The 13,585-nt window shown below is 43.4% G+C and overlaps 1 protein-coding gene across 5 annotated transcripts in view; it reads left to right on the forward strand.

Moving 5' to 3' along the window:
- osbpl1a (oxysterol binding protein-like 1A) overlaps window positions 1–13,585 on the forward strand; it is a 226,803-nt gene that overhangs the window by 50,148 nt on the left and 163,070 nt on the right. For all 5 annotated transcript variants that reach the window (XM_028803652.2, XM_028803651.2, XM_051928916.1 and 2 more), the window contains one exon: window positions 5,354–5,421. In XM_028803652.2, coding sequence (XP_028659485.1) covers window positions 5,354–5,421 — 68 coding nt within the window. The remainder of the gene's footprint in view (window positions 1–5,353; window positions 5,422–13,585) is intronic.

Consider the following 13,585-nt stretch of genomic DNA (forward strand, 5'->3'; position numbering starts at 1 on the left):
CTTCTCACCCTATCTTTAAGGGAAAGCCCAGACACCCTGCGGAGGAAACTCATTTCAGCCGCTTGTATTCGCGATCTCGTTCTTTCGGTCACTACCCATAGCTCATGACCATAGGTGAGGGTAGGAACATAGATCAACTGGTAAATTGAGAGCTTCGCCTTGCGGCTCAGCTCCTTTTTCACCACGACAGACCGATGCAATGCCCGCATTACTGTGGATGCCGCACCGATCCGCCTGTCGATCTCATGCTCCATTCTTCCCTCACTCGTGAACAAGACCCCGAGATACTTGAACTCCTCCACTTGGGGCAGGATCTCGCTACCAACCCTGAGAGGGCACTCCACCCTTTTCCGGCTGAGGACCATGGTCTCGGATTTGGAGGTGCTGATTCTCATCCCAGCCGCTTCACACTCGGCTGCGAACCGATCCAGAGAGAGCTGAAGATCACGGCCTGATGAAGCAAACAGGACAACATCATCTGCAAAAAGCAGTGACCCAATCCTGAGCCCACCAAACCGGACCCCCTCAACACCCTGGCTGCGCCTAGAAATTCTGTCCATAAAAGTTATGAACAGAATCGGTGACAAAGGGCAGCCCTGGCGGAGTCCAACTCTCACTGGAAACGGGTTCGACTTACTGCCGGCAATGCGGACCAAGCTCTGGCACCGATCGTACAGGGACTGAACAGCCCTTATCAGGGGGGCCGGTACCCCATACTCTCGGAGTACCCCCCACAGGGTTCCCCGAGGGACACGGTCGAATGCCTTTTCTAAGTCCACAAAACACATGTAGACTGGTTGGGCAAACTCCCATGCACCCTCCAGGACCCTGCTAAGGGTATAGAGCTGGTCCACTGTTCTGCGACCAGGACGAAAACCACACTGTTCCTCCTGAATCCGAGGCTCGACTATCCGACGGACCCTCCTCTCCAGGACCCCTGAATAGACTTTTCCAGGGAGGCTGAGGAGTGTGATCTCTCTGTAGTTGGAACACACCCTCCGATCCCCCTTCTTAAAGAGGGGGACCACCACCCCGGTCTGCCAATCCAGAGGCACTGTCCCTGATGTCCATACGATGTTGCAGAGGTGTGTCAGCCAAGACAGTCCTACAACATCCAGAGCCTTGAGGAACTCCGGGCGTATCTCATCCACCCCCGGGGCCCTGCCACCAAGGAGTTTTTTGACCACCTCGGTGACCTCAGTCCCAGAGATGGGGGAGCCCACCTCTGAGTCCCCAGGCTCTGCTTCCTCATTGGAAGGCATGTTAATGGGATTGAGGAGGTCTTCGAAGTATTCCCCCCACCGACCCACAACGTCCCGAGTCGAGGTCAGCAGCGCACCATCCCCACCATATACAGTGTTGACACTGCACTGCTTCCCCTTCCTGAGACGCCGGATGGTGGACCAGAATCTCCTCGAAGCCGTCCGAAAGTCATTCTCCATGGCCTCCCCAAACTCCTCCCACGCCCGAGTTTTTGCCTCAGCAACCACCAAAGCCGCATTCCGCTTGGCCTGCCGGTACCTATCAGCTGCCTCCGGGGTCCCACAGGACAAAAGGGTCCTGTAGGACTCCTCCTTCAGCTTGACGGCATCCTTCACCGCCGGTGTCCACCAGTGGGTTCAGGGATTGCCGCCACGACAGGCACCGACCACCTTACGGCCACAGCTCCGGTCAGCTGCCTCAACAATAGAGGCACGGAACATGGCCCATTCGGACTCAATGTCCCCCACCTCCCTCGGGATGTGGTCGAAGTTCTGCCGGAGGTGGGAGTTGAAGCTACTTCTGACAGGGGGCTCTGCCAGACGTTCCCAGCAGACCCTCACAACACGTTTGGGCCTACCACGCCTGACCGGCATCCTCCCCCACCATCGAAGCCAACTCACCACCAGGTGGTGATCAGTTGACAGCTCCGCCCCTCTCTTCACCCGAGTGTCCAAGACATGTGGCCGCAAATCCGACGACACGACCACAAAGTCGATCATCGAACTGAGGCCTAGGGTGTCCTGGTGCCAAGTGCACATATGAACACCCCTATGCTTGAACATGGTGTTCGTTATGGACAATCCGTGACGAGCACAGAAGTCCAATAACAAAACACCGCTCGGGTTCAGATCAGGGGGGCCATTCCTCCCAATCACGCCCTTCCAGGTCTCACTGTCATTGCCCACGTGAGCATTGAAGTCTCCCAGCAGAACGAGGGAGTCCCCAGAAGGTATGCCCTCTAGCACCCCCTCCAGGGACTCCAAAAAGGGTGGGTACTCCGAACTGCTGTTCGGTGCATACGCACAAACAACAGTTAGGACCCGTCCCCCCACCCGAAGGCGAAGGGAGGCTACCCTCTCGTCCACCGGGGTAAACCCCAATGTACAGGCTCCAAGTTGGGGGGCAATAAGTATACCCACACCTGCTCGGTGCCTCTCACTGGGGGCAACTCCAGAGTGGTAGAGAGTCCAGCCCCTCTCAAGGAGATTGGTTCCAGAGTCCAAGCTGTGCGTCGAGGTGAGTCCGACTATATCTAGCCGGAACCTCTCAACTTCGCGCACTAGCTCAGGCTCCTTCCCCTTCAGAGAGGTGACATTCCACGTCCCAAGAGCCAGTTTCTGTAGCCGAGGATCGGACCGCCAAGGTCCCCGCCTTCGGCCACCACCCAACTCACACTGCACCCGACCTCCTTGGCCCCTCCCATAGGTGGTGAGCCCATGGGAAGGGGGACCCACGTTGCCTCTTCGGGCTGTGTCCGGCCGAGCCCCATGGGTGCAGGCCCGGCCACCAGGCGCTCGCCATCGAGCCCCACCTCCAGGCCTGGCTCCAGAGTGGGGCCCCGGTGACCCGCGTCCGGGCAAGGGAAAACGCCGTCCAAAATTGTTTCAATTTTTCACTCCTTGTCATATTGCAGCAATTTGCTAAAATCATGTAAATTAATTTTTTCCCTCATTAATGTACACACAGCACCCCATATTGACAGACAAAAAAAAGAATTTTTGAAATTGTTGCAGATTTATTAAAAAAGAAAAACTGAAATATCACATGGTCCTAAGTATTCAGACCCTTTGCTCAGTATTTAGTAGAAGCACCCTTTTGAGCTAATACAGCCATGAGTCTTCTTGGGAAAGATGCAACAAGTTTTTCACACCTGGATTTGGGGATCCTCTGCCATTCCTCCTTGCAGATCCTCTCCAGTTCTGTCAGGTTGGATAGTAAACGTTGGTGGACAGCCATTTTTAGGTCTCTCCAGAGATGCTCAATTGGGTTTAAGTCAGGGCTCTGACTGGGCCATTCAAGAACAGTCACAGAGTTGTTGTGAAGCCACTCCTTCGTTATTTTAGCTGTGTGCTTAGGGTCATTGTCTTGTTGGAAGGTAAACCTTCGGCCCAGTCTGAGGTCCTTAGCACTCTGGAGAAGGGTTTTGTCCAGGATATCCCTGTGGGGATTGTGGGGACTGTATTGGACAAGTGATGAGCAGTGCCTGGTTGTCTCCACACATACCTCAGTGCAAGACACATGACAGCCCGCATGGAGTATGCTAAAAGACACCTGAAGGACTCTGAGATGGTGAGAAATAAGATTCTCTGGTCTGATGAGACCAAGATAGAACTTTTTGGCCTTAATTCTAAGCGGTATGTGTGGAGACAACCAGGCACTGCTCATCACTTGTCCAATACAGTCCCCACAGTGAAGCATGGCGGTGGCAGCATCATGCTGTGGGGGTATTTTTCAGCTGCAGGGACAGGACGACTGGTTGCAATCGAGGGAAAGATGAATGCGGCCAAGTGCAGGGATATCCTGGACAAAAACCTTCTCCAGAGTGCTACGGACCTCAGACTGGGCCGAAGGTTTAACCTTCCAACAAGACAATGACCCTAAGCACACAGCTAAAATAACGAAGGAGTGGCTTCACAACAACTCTGTGACTGTTGTTGAATGGCCCAGCCAGAGCCCTGACCTAAACCCAATTGAGCATCTCTGGAGAGACCTAAAAATGGCTGTCCACCAACGTTTACCATCCAACCTGACAGAACTGGAGAGGATCTGCAAGGAGGAATGGCTGAGGATCCCCAAATTCAGGTGTGAAAAACTTGTTGCATCTTTCCCAAGAAGACTCATGGCTGTATTAGCTCAAAAGGGTGCTTCTACTAAATACTGAGCAAAGGGTCTGAATACTTAGGACCATGTGATATTTCAGTTTTTCTTTTTTAATAAATCTGCAACAATTTCAAAAATTCTTTTTTTTGTCTGTCAATATGGGGTGCTGTGTGTACATTAATGAGGGAAAAAATTAATTTACATGATTTTAGCAAATGGCTGCAATATGACAAAGAGTGAAAAATTGAAGGGGGTCTGAATACTTTCCGTACCCACTGTATTAGGGGTAAATTAAGTGGGAGAGGGAGGGTGCCAGTAACTTTTCCACCTGTGAATTTTTCACACAAAGTAAATATAAGACACACATTTTTTACTTTTTTTTTTCTTTCTCCACTTTCAGACCCAAACATTACTATTAAATACTACAACACCATCATTTGAAACTAATTGAATAATGTGTAAACATCCCAAAAATGTGACAGGGTCCGATAATTGCAGCATTAGTTAAGTAGTAGCAAGTAGACCAGTTACTTTGTATCTTCACAGTATTCTTTTTGAAAATACTTTTTAATAAATTTCTAACATTACACATTGGTATTGTGGTCCCCAGGGAGCTCTGCAGCTCTCCAAACTCCTGACACACAGGCTCAGACACAAGTTGCCAATAAATAAAGGATTTTCTATTTTTGTGTGAAACTTTTCACAACACAACCACAATTCTCTACAACTATATTTCTCAGTAATAAGCACCTTCCTTCCGTATTGCTCTCTTCTTTTCCCACTGCGATCAAAGCAAGCTTTTTCCTCCTTATCCTGACTCTGGCTCCCAGAGTTCAGGCAGGCAGCTTCTTGTATGTAACACCCAGAAGCAGTTCTGGCATCTCAAAGCTGGGGCTCGGAAGCACTTCCAGGTGAGGCTGGAGCCTGACAAAGTGAGGTTCACCAAACCCCTCGGCACCCCTTGGTGGTACCCACGGAACCCAAAGGACTGAGTTGATGAACTCCATCTCCCAAGATTCCACAATAGAATCTGTGATAATGTCATACCCCAGGGAGGCTGCCATCTAGTGACCAGGGGAGATACTGTCTCTGCCTATCCTTACAGTTTGTGGGTGTCCCAGCCATCCCTCAAATTATATAACTTATTACAGCATTGATGTTTGCTTAAGCTAAATATACAGTGCAAAGAAAAAAAAGTTGTGTAATTTTTTGTTTCTTTTTTGTAATATTTGAAATAACCAGATTTAAATGTGTCTAATCTTTTTGACAGATCAGACCCCACTTGATCTTGCTCTGGGCACAGATATGAGACAGATTTTAATGAACAATTCTCTCAAGGTTGGTATAGACCTTTTTAATGCACTGTCAGAAAGTTCTTATACTATGTACATGTTGACATATTTACTGGTGCTGAAGCAAGATTTGTTAACTGGCATCCTAGTATCGGCTCCCCAAGATACATGATGACAATACTGTTTTATTTTACTGCTCTTCAATTAAGTAGTCTTCCCACAGAAGGAAGTGATTATGTGTGTGTTTGAGTAGCAGGCTTTCTTTGTTGTAAATAATCTTAATTTTGCATGTGTTTTTTTCAGTACTTAATTTTCTCAAACATATTTTTGTTATTTTAACAGGTGACTCTTAAGTTGATCTCTTGTATAATGTACATTATGTTTGCCTTCTTTTAATTTGATTGGGTTACTCACACACAGTTGATTTTTGCATCGAGTCCAATGCTGCCGTGGTAAGCTTTATTCCCCAATGTATCAGCTTGTCCGAAGGTAGAGTGTCTGGGTGCAGTCACGCTCGTGCTCGAGTGCACATGAGGCTGCTAGCTTATTAAATACATGCCTTGCACCTGTGCAGAAGGCAACGGTGTCAGCTGCTATAGGTGAAACGAATGACATGTTGCAGGATTGGCTGTAAGATTTATTCGCCAAGTATAAGTGGTGTGGATAGTGTCGTTGGTATAGTTATTTACTCTTCTTCGGGGGGTGTGTGTGTGTGTATATATATACTGCATATGTATATGTGTATATATATATATATATATATATATATATGTGTGTGTGTGTGTGTGTGTGTGTGTGTGTGTATATATATATATATATATATATATATATAATATAATGTTTTTTCTTATAAATATTTTTGGGTTATATGGACTTTGTTGTGTGTAGTTTTCTTCCTGATTTTCTTTCTTTCTTTAGGAAGACTACAGTTTTGTGTATGTAAATTGTTGTCGTCTTTATTTTTTATTTTGGAACTGGCAAATTCACTGTAAATATCATTCACTATTTTTGATTGGGACATTATTTTCTGGACCTGTAAATAAAACTCACTTTTGTTTTTGAAAATACCGCCTTTTTGTGTCTGTCTCCATATCTGATTTCTCTCAAGTCTGATCAGTCCCAAAACTACAAGGTGGCCATTGTGTAGTCTGGCTCCAACCTTGCCACTACATGGCGTTTCACATATTGGTGGCGGCGATGGGACTAAGGTGGTGAGTACTGAGGACTGGACGAAGAAACTACAAACAGGATAGGTGCCTGACATTTAAAAGACCCACAGGACTCAACCCAGAGGAGGAAGTTTTAAGAATTGAACTTTTTTAAATGACATTTATTTATTATTTGTTTTAATTGACAATTTAAATGTTCTTATTCTTTTAATGTTCTGTTTTTACAGAAGGGGGCTTGGGTTTTGTTTTATGAAGGTTGTTGCTGTTTTAGTGTAGGGCCTCACCACGGATATGGACAGGCTATTAGCACTGGGTTGGGAGAAGGGGGTGTGTGATGAGTGGTCCGTGGCACTGCGCTGATTTTAAATAAATAACTATTGGGATGTGCTCACTTTGGGGAGTGGAGCAGTTGCAAATGATTGTCTGAGAAAATTGGTAGTTTCTGTGTTGGTGCAAGGTAGTCAGCTGACTCTGTGTTGCCTTGCCGGCATGTGTGGACAGTCTGCTGTCCCAGGATGATACTGAGACAATCAATCTGGCAATTGCACCTGCAACCTCTAAAATGGGAGTGCAAGGGAGAAATGAGAGAGATTGGAAGGAAAAACAGAAAAAAGGACGGTGGTTAATGTGAGAAGTGAGGCAGGAGTGAGCTGGTGTAAGAGAGAAGCAGGCGGACAGGAATGGAGCCCCAGGGTGGAGTGTGTGTGGTCAGCGTTCAGGAGGGGGCTTGAGGATCTCTCCTTTTGAGCGACTAGGGAACAGGAGTGATCATTATGCTCAGTACTGTCTTCATGCCTAATGGAGCCTGCAATTGACAGTGGAGAGAGGACAGAGCACTTTTGCCAGGTGGAGCCATGATCAGCAGAGGTGGGCGCAGAGCAGTGTCCAGTGGCTCTTCATGGAATGCTGTGGATCGGGCAGCAGGGACACGGGCCATGAGTGAAAAGGTCTCTGCGCCTGTTGGTTGACATCTCTTTGCACTGCAAGGTGCAAATAAGCCAGAGAGGCATCATTTTTTAAAGGGAAGCACCAGGGACTGAGAATTTTAAAGGAGACTCCTGCATTTAACCTTTTTTTTAATGGATTATTTTTTGAATTTTTAACCTTCACTAGCTGTGCATTTTTCCTTTATTGGATTATTAATTTATTGAAGACTCCGCACTGTACTGTTTGAATACTGTTTTGACTGTTTCAATAAAAGCACTAGAGCACTTTTTTACCCTTCCCTTGCTTTGTGTGATTTGTCCTCATCTGCCAAGCTCATCCCAGTTATGAGTATCAATGGTTTTGGGATCAAGAGGCATCAGGGAGAGTGGAGCCACTGTCACGACCCTATGTAGTTTGTAGTGATGGCCAAAAGAAATTTTTAATCTCATGATTTCATGCAAAGTGAGAAAAAGCAGTTCATGATATAATGGAATGTAACAGCAACCCATTCTGTCCAATGTGAAATGATTTAATAAAAAAAAAAAAAAAAAATCCATTTAAAAACAAACACTTACACTACGTGTATTGTATAATCCACTTTTCTGCTATCCTGTTGAACTCTCAAAAAGAACACAATGCATGCATTTTTAGCTATAATATAATTAATATTTCCAGAAAAATCTGCAGCCATCACTACAAACTACATGAGCTTAAAAACATATAAAACGCACGATCTTTGGATGAAATATTCCTTTAAATAAATTTTTAGATGAAAGATGAATTTTCCAATATGAATGAAAATTTGCAGCCTCACCTGTTTGTTAGAAACTTAACATAGATACTAACTTGAAGATGGATGATTAAGTTGCACTACTACAGTATGACACTTTACTCTTATATGCTTGTACTTAACCCTTTATGTTTGTACTTATCTCTTTATATGTGTGTGTTGTGTGTGTGTTACTGCATGTCTACTAATGCACTTTTTATTGAAAGTTGCCATATTGAATTCTGTTCATTATTGTAATTCTTTCAGTATAGCAAGATGAAAAATTGCTAAAGTGAGTAGCAGTCCAGAATACCAATATTACGTGAGCATTCTAAGAACCCCAGAAAGTGATTAAAACATAAGAACAATCTAGACGAGAACAGGCCATTCAGCCCAACAGTTCGTTAATTTTCCTTAAAAAAACATTGTCTAGTTTTGAAAGTCTTCCTATCTACCACGCTACTTGGTAGCTTATTCCAAGTATCTCTGGTTCTCTGTGTAAAGACAGACTTCCTAATGTTTGTGTAAAATTTACCTTTAACAAGTGTCCAACTGCTACCCATGTTCTTGATGAACTCATTTTAATATAACTATACACTATACTAATTCCCTTCATATTTTTAAACACTTAAATCATGTCATCTCTTAATCTTTAATTTGCTTAGACAAATAAGGCTCCACTCTCTTAATCTTTCTTCATAATTCATCCCCTGTGGCACTGGAACAGCCTAGTCACTCTTTTCTGGACCTCTGCTATGTCCTTTTTGTAGCCTGAAGACCAAAACTGCACACAGTACTCCATATGGGGCCTCAGCAGTGCATTATACAACTTGAGTGTAACCTCCTTGGACTTGTACTCCACACATCGTGCCATATAACCTAACATTCTGGTTGCCTTCTTAATGGCTTCTGAACACTGGAAGTTTATAGTGTAGAGTCCATTACGACTCCCAATCCTTTACATAAGGTGTACTGTTGATTGTACTCTTGAGTTATACCACACATTTACTGATATTACATTTTATCTGCCACAAATCTGCCCAAGCCTGTATCCTATCCAATTCCTTCTGTATTGATTTAACAGATTCCAATTTATCTGTCAATCCACCTTTCTTGGTATCATCTGCAAATGTAACCAGCTTGTCACTTATTTTCCTATCCAAATCATTATATATATATATTTATACACACACACACAGTGGAACCTCGGTTTGCGAGTAACTTGGTTTACGAGTGTTTTGCAAGACGGGGTAAAACTTTTCATAAATTTTGACTTGATAAACGAGCGAGGTCTTGTATTACGAGTAGTATGTATACGCTTTGTCTGCTGAGCGTCATGTGATTACAACTGAGCTGATGGTTCTTCTCTCTCTCATTGTGGGCAATCGTCTCCTATTCTCCGTCTGAGTCGGCGTGCCTCACTCATATAGTCAACATCCATACAAGTGTATACTGTTTACTACAGCATTGTGACTTTGTGTGTGTGTGTGTGTGCGCGCGTGTGCGTGTGTGTGCACGTGCGCGCTGTGACGTGCGAATCCCCGTCTTGCACCCCAAAACACGAAGCTGAGTCTCAGTACTTTAGCAACACCAGCTTTATTCAGCTTGAAACAGCAACCGCGTGGTTATTTATTGTAGCAGGATCTGCCACTCTCCTATACACAGACACAGCAGTCAGGCAGGGTCATGGCCAAGTAGTACTGTGCCCTGCACATTTATAATGTATCACCCATCAACGGCAGGCACTTATAGCATGTCCACGATCTTTTCGGATTCGCATTTACAGTGAACTGCTACAGCGCTGGGAGACTGCGATTGCTTTGGGACGCTCTTCCGCGTGTCATCCCGTTGGGTGGGATCCCACAAGAGTTTAGAAACTCACTCACACCAGCCATGATTCTTTTCAAAGGTAAAGTGCAGGTTAATTTGTTTTATGTATTTTTACTTTATATTTTGTATTAATCATTTTTATATGAATAGTTTTGGGTTGCGGAACGAATCATCTGAGTTTCCATTATTTCTTATGGGGAAATTCACTTTGATATACAAGTGCTTTGGACTGCGAGCACGTTTCCGGAACGAATTATGCTCACAAACCGAGGTTCCACCGTATATCTATCTCTATTATAAAAAAAATCTTGGAAAGAGACGAGATGTGATTTTCGGATTCCCGCGAGACAAATCCACGCCCGGGGTCGGAAATAAAGGACAAAGAGTAGATGACAAAGTAGAACATAGTAAAGAATTCAAAAATGTTGGTGCAGTACACATGCAGAGCAGGTTAGAGATAATAAAAGTAGTAACATTCGAAAGTCTCAAAAAAAGGATAGGAAAGATTGCATTAGCGCAAACATGAAAATTATTACTCCGTTAAATAACAGAACAGCGGAAAGAGATTGAATAAATTGTTCGGATTTAAACTTTAAGTCGGAGATTTGTAGACCATCTAATTCGTGTTGCCAGCGAGAATTAAGATTCCAAAAACGTTGGCGCGGTTTGAAGTCTTCTCATCAGACAGAGACTTTTAACATGAGATTCTTTCAAGTCACACCCTACTTACAACTATTTTCAAACAAGACCACGGTCATCTAACCTCAGTTATGTGAATGCTTTTTTCAGACACAGTTCCTGCACACTCAGCTCTTAGAAATTTTACCAGGACAATAATTTTATACGTTCTAGATGACATGTGACCGACTAAGCGAAGAAGAAAGAGCATGGACAAATATTCGAAAAAGTTGTTTTATTTATTAGAGAGAAAGAAACGATATTCACTCACAGGAAGTTATACGTTGTGTTGTCACTATGTACGTCCAAACATGGAATCAAAATTCAATGCGATCTTGAAGACAAGTTAATTCCAAATATTGTTTTTACTAAAGTTTTAAAGTAAAAGTGAAAATAATGCATATGTAATAATTCTCATGAAAATAACAATCCCTTAAAATTGTATATTTGGTTAACCAAAGCTGGGGGTGGGAGAACGAAGCAAGCAGGGGCCAGAGCACCCGAGTATATTTTAAAAATAGCAGCAGCCCTAGCAATGAGCCCTGTGGAACACCACTATTAACGTGAGCCAATTCTGATAAGGTTCCTCGCACCATCACTCTCTCCTTCCTTTGTCTAAACCAATTCTGCACCCATCTTCAAACATCAACCTGAGCTCCTACTTCTTTTAGTTTGATGCCCATCCTCTCATGTGGCACCTTATGAAATGCTTTCTGAAAGTCAAGATAGATAATATCACATGCTCCACTTTGATCATATACTTTTCTTGTTTCCTCATAGAATTCCAGCTTCCCTCTTCTGAACCCATGCAGACTGTTCAGAAAAAAACTGCTGTACTTGCCATTTGCTGTTCAATCTTATCCTTAATAATTCCTTCTAATAATTTTCCTGTGATACATATTAAGCTTAACTGGCCTAGAGTTTAATTGGAGCTGCCTGGTTAACCTTTTTTTCTATATAAAATGGGATAATATTTGCCATTTACCAGTCTGTGGAATCTCCCCAGTAGGCAGTGACTTCCTAAAAAAATGTGTCAAGGGTTTATATATGTACTTGCTAGGCTCCTTAAGAACTTCAAGATAAATATAATCTTGTCCTGGTGATTTGTTTGATTTCAGCCTATTTAATCTGAGTAGTACCTCACACTCTACAATTTCTAAATCAGTCAGAACCTCTTTAGTAGTCCCTTTTACCACTGGGAGGTTATCCACTTCCTCACTTGTGAAAACCTCAGAAAAATGCAGGTTTAGAGCGTCTGCTATTTCACTGTGTGTATTTTTTAATTCCTTTTACTATTCCTGTTACACTTCACCTCCTCCTTGACTGTTCTTTCTCCAACTGTTTTTTAGCCTCCCTAATATCCATCTTAATATTTGCCCTCATGTTCTCGTGCACCCTACAGTTCACTTTAGAGTTATTAGTCATATAAGCCTTACACGGCTGTTTTTTCCTTTGCAGCTTTTTTTTTTTTAAACTCTTTGTTAACTCACTGCCGAGTTTTTATTAATTTCCTATTAATACCAAATGTAGGTATGTATTGTCCGGCTTTATGTTAAAATGTAAAACATTTTAAACCTGTTCTTCTGCTTCTTGACTGTCTCCACACTTAAAAGCTTATCCCAGTCTATCCTCTTTAGACTTTACTGCATCTGCTCAAAATTTGCCCTACCAAAGTTAAACTTAACAATTTTAGTCTTTGCATCCGCACTGTTACAAAACACTGAGAATTGTATGATATTATGGTAACTTGACCCTAGTGGTTCAATCACCTCTACTCCCTCAAATCTATCCTGATTATTACAAAATACTAAATTCAGACAAGCTTCACCCTGCATTGGTGCTTTAACATACTGTGTTATAAAACAGTCACTGATTACTTTTAAAATCTGCTCTTGTGCACCACAATTTGCAAGGTTATCCCAATAAATATTCAGATAGTTAAAGCCCCCCATGACTATAATATCCCCCAGTAAACGTATACCTTTTTAATATTACTAAAAGATGTGTGTTGAAGTTACTGTCTGCATTGGCTGGTCACATTACTAAAATAAGGCATATTTCCCTAATGCTTTCCAGGTGAAGCCACATGTCCTCACTAAGCTGGGGCTCATTGTCCAACTGAAGAGGACTTGCATTTAATTTCTGTTTGTCATAAACAGCAACCCCACCTCATTTTCTGTTCGTTCTATCCTTCCTACAAAATGTGTATCCCTCTGTTATACTACTCCCCATCTTTTTTATATAGCCAGGTTTCCATTATTGCTATAATATCATAATTATCTTGTTATATGCAACCCCCAACTCACTTGCTTATTTTTGATGCTTCTAGCATTAAGGCAAGCTATTTTTAATGTGTTATTGCTTTAACATTTAAATGTTAGGTCATTTGCCTCCCAAAAATATTGGTGTCCCTCCAGTTCAGATGTAACCTATCGTGGCGGAACAGGTCCCATCTGTTCCAAAATGAGTCCCAATGCCCCATAAACCTATACCCTTCTACCCTGCATCAGGATTTGAGCCGTGCATTAAGCCTTCTAATCTCCTCAGTCTTACCTGGACTGGCACGTGGCACAGGCAGAACTTCGGAGAAGACTACCTTGCTCCTCAGTCTGGCACCTAACTCTTTGAATATGGGTCACAGAACTGACAGACTAACCTTATGTATGTCATTTGTTCCATCATCGACAAAGACAACGGGATCCACCCCAATCCGGCCAAGATCCAATCCGCCCTTCCAGGAAGGTCTCCCACCTGTGCACCCAGAAGACAACACGTTGTCTGAGACTCTCTGTCTCTGGAGCAAACCTGTGCTTAAATCCCCCTAATAATTTTAGTCA

This window comes from Erpetoichthys calabaricus, chromosome 6 (genome assembly GCF_900747795.2).
Source record: "Erpetoichthys calabaricus chromosome 6, fErpCal1.3, whole genome shotgun sequence".
In the NCBI taxonomy this organism is placed as follows: domain Eukaryota; kingdom Metazoa; phylum Chordata; class Cladistia; order Polypteriformes; family Polypteridae; genus Erpetoichthys; species Erpetoichthys calabaricus.